The sequence below is a fragment of the Nicotiana sylvestris genome, chromosome 6 (genome assembly GCF_000393655.2).
Source record: "Nicotiana sylvestris chromosome 6, ASM39365v2, whole genome shotgun sequence".
In the NCBI taxonomy this organism is placed as follows: domain Eukaryota; kingdom Viridiplantae; phylum Streptophyta; class Magnoliopsida; order Solanales; family Solanaceae; genus Nicotiana; species Nicotiana sylvestris.
Window position 1 is genome coordinate 170,804,560 of NC_091062.1, and position 1,343 is coordinate 170,805,902.

The 1,343-nt window shown below is 36.3% G+C and overlaps 1 protein-coding gene across 1 annotated transcript; it reads left to right on the forward strand.

The window, feature by feature from the left end:
* The first annotated feature begins 279 nt into the window (after nucleotides 1–279).
* Nucleotides 280–936, forward strand: LOC138871673 (uncharacterized). The gene has a single exon (XM_070149569.1). The coding sequence runs from the start codon at nucleotides 280–282 to the stop codon at nucleotides 934–936; it is 657 nt and encodes a 218-aa protein (XP_070005670.1).
* Nucleotides 937–1,343: the final 407 nt, after the last annotated feature.

The following is a 1,343-nucleotide window of genomic DNA, read 5'->3' on the forward strand; positions in this document are numbered from 1 at the left end:
GAGTTCAAATTTGTAGGTATTATGGAATCAAATCAACAATCTATAAAGGTGGATGGATATAGGAGGAGAATTGGTTTGGCACAAGCTGTGGTTAACATTTCTAATAAAATCTGGGCGTTCGTTGATGAGATATATGAAGTAACTGTGGTAATTGACATTGTACAACAGCTTACTTTGAAACTTTTCAACACAAAATATGGAAATGAATTTATGCTTACATTAGTGTATGCAAAATGCAATGCAACAAAGAGAATTGAACTATGTGATTCCCTCTATTAAATGGCAAGTGACATGAATGTTCCCTGGCTCATAGGTGGTAATTTTAATGTCATTTGGGACGAAGAAGAGAAATTTGGTGGCTTACCAGTTTCGTTAAATGAAGTTGACGATTTCAGACATTGTATGAATACATGTAATCTATTTGATATGGGCTTCAATGGTAGCATCTACACATGGTGGAATGGACGAGCAGATGAAGAATGTATTTTTAAGAGATTGGATCGTTGCTTTGCTAATTTTGAATTCCAAAAGATGATGTCAGGCATGGAGATCACACACTTTTCCAAGATTGGATCGGATCATAGTCCAATGTTATTATCTTATAATCCAGATGCAACACCAATCAAGAAGTCTTTCAGATTTTTGAATTTTTGGGTTAAGCATGAATCATTTAAACAGGTCGTTCAAGAAAATTGGAAGGTAGATTTCCATGCTAATCCATTTGTGTTGTTTAACTATAAGCTCAAGCAGTTGAAGAAAGCTTTGTCTACATGGAGTAAAGCCACTTATGGGGATATATTTATGAAAATTGCAAGCCTTGAAGAGGTAGTAATCGCACATGAGGTACAATTTGAGCTTAATCCAACTCATGGTAACAGGGAAAGGCTTCAAAAAGTGCAAGCTGATTTATTTAAATTCTTGGCACTTGAGGAATAATTCTGGAAACAAAAAGTGAGCATGCAGTGGCTTCAAGATGGGGATAGAAATACCAAATTTTTCTATGTGCAAGTCAATGGTAGAAGAAAAAGAATGCAAATAAAAAGAATTCAAGATCACAATGGTAATTGGCTCGAGGATATTGGTTCCATATCTGACAAGGCAGTGAGGTTCTTCAATGATCAATTTAAGGAGGATAGGGTTCCAACTGATTTTCGAGTATTAGAGCACATTCCTTCTTTATTGGAGGATGGGTAGAATCATGACTTGATTAAATAGCCATCGAGAGAAGAGGTTAGGCGAGCAGTGTCCGGACTAAACAGTGATAGCGCAGGAGGTCCTGATGGATTCAATGGATGTTTCTTTCAATCGTGTTGGGAAATTATAGGGTATGATATTTGCGATAT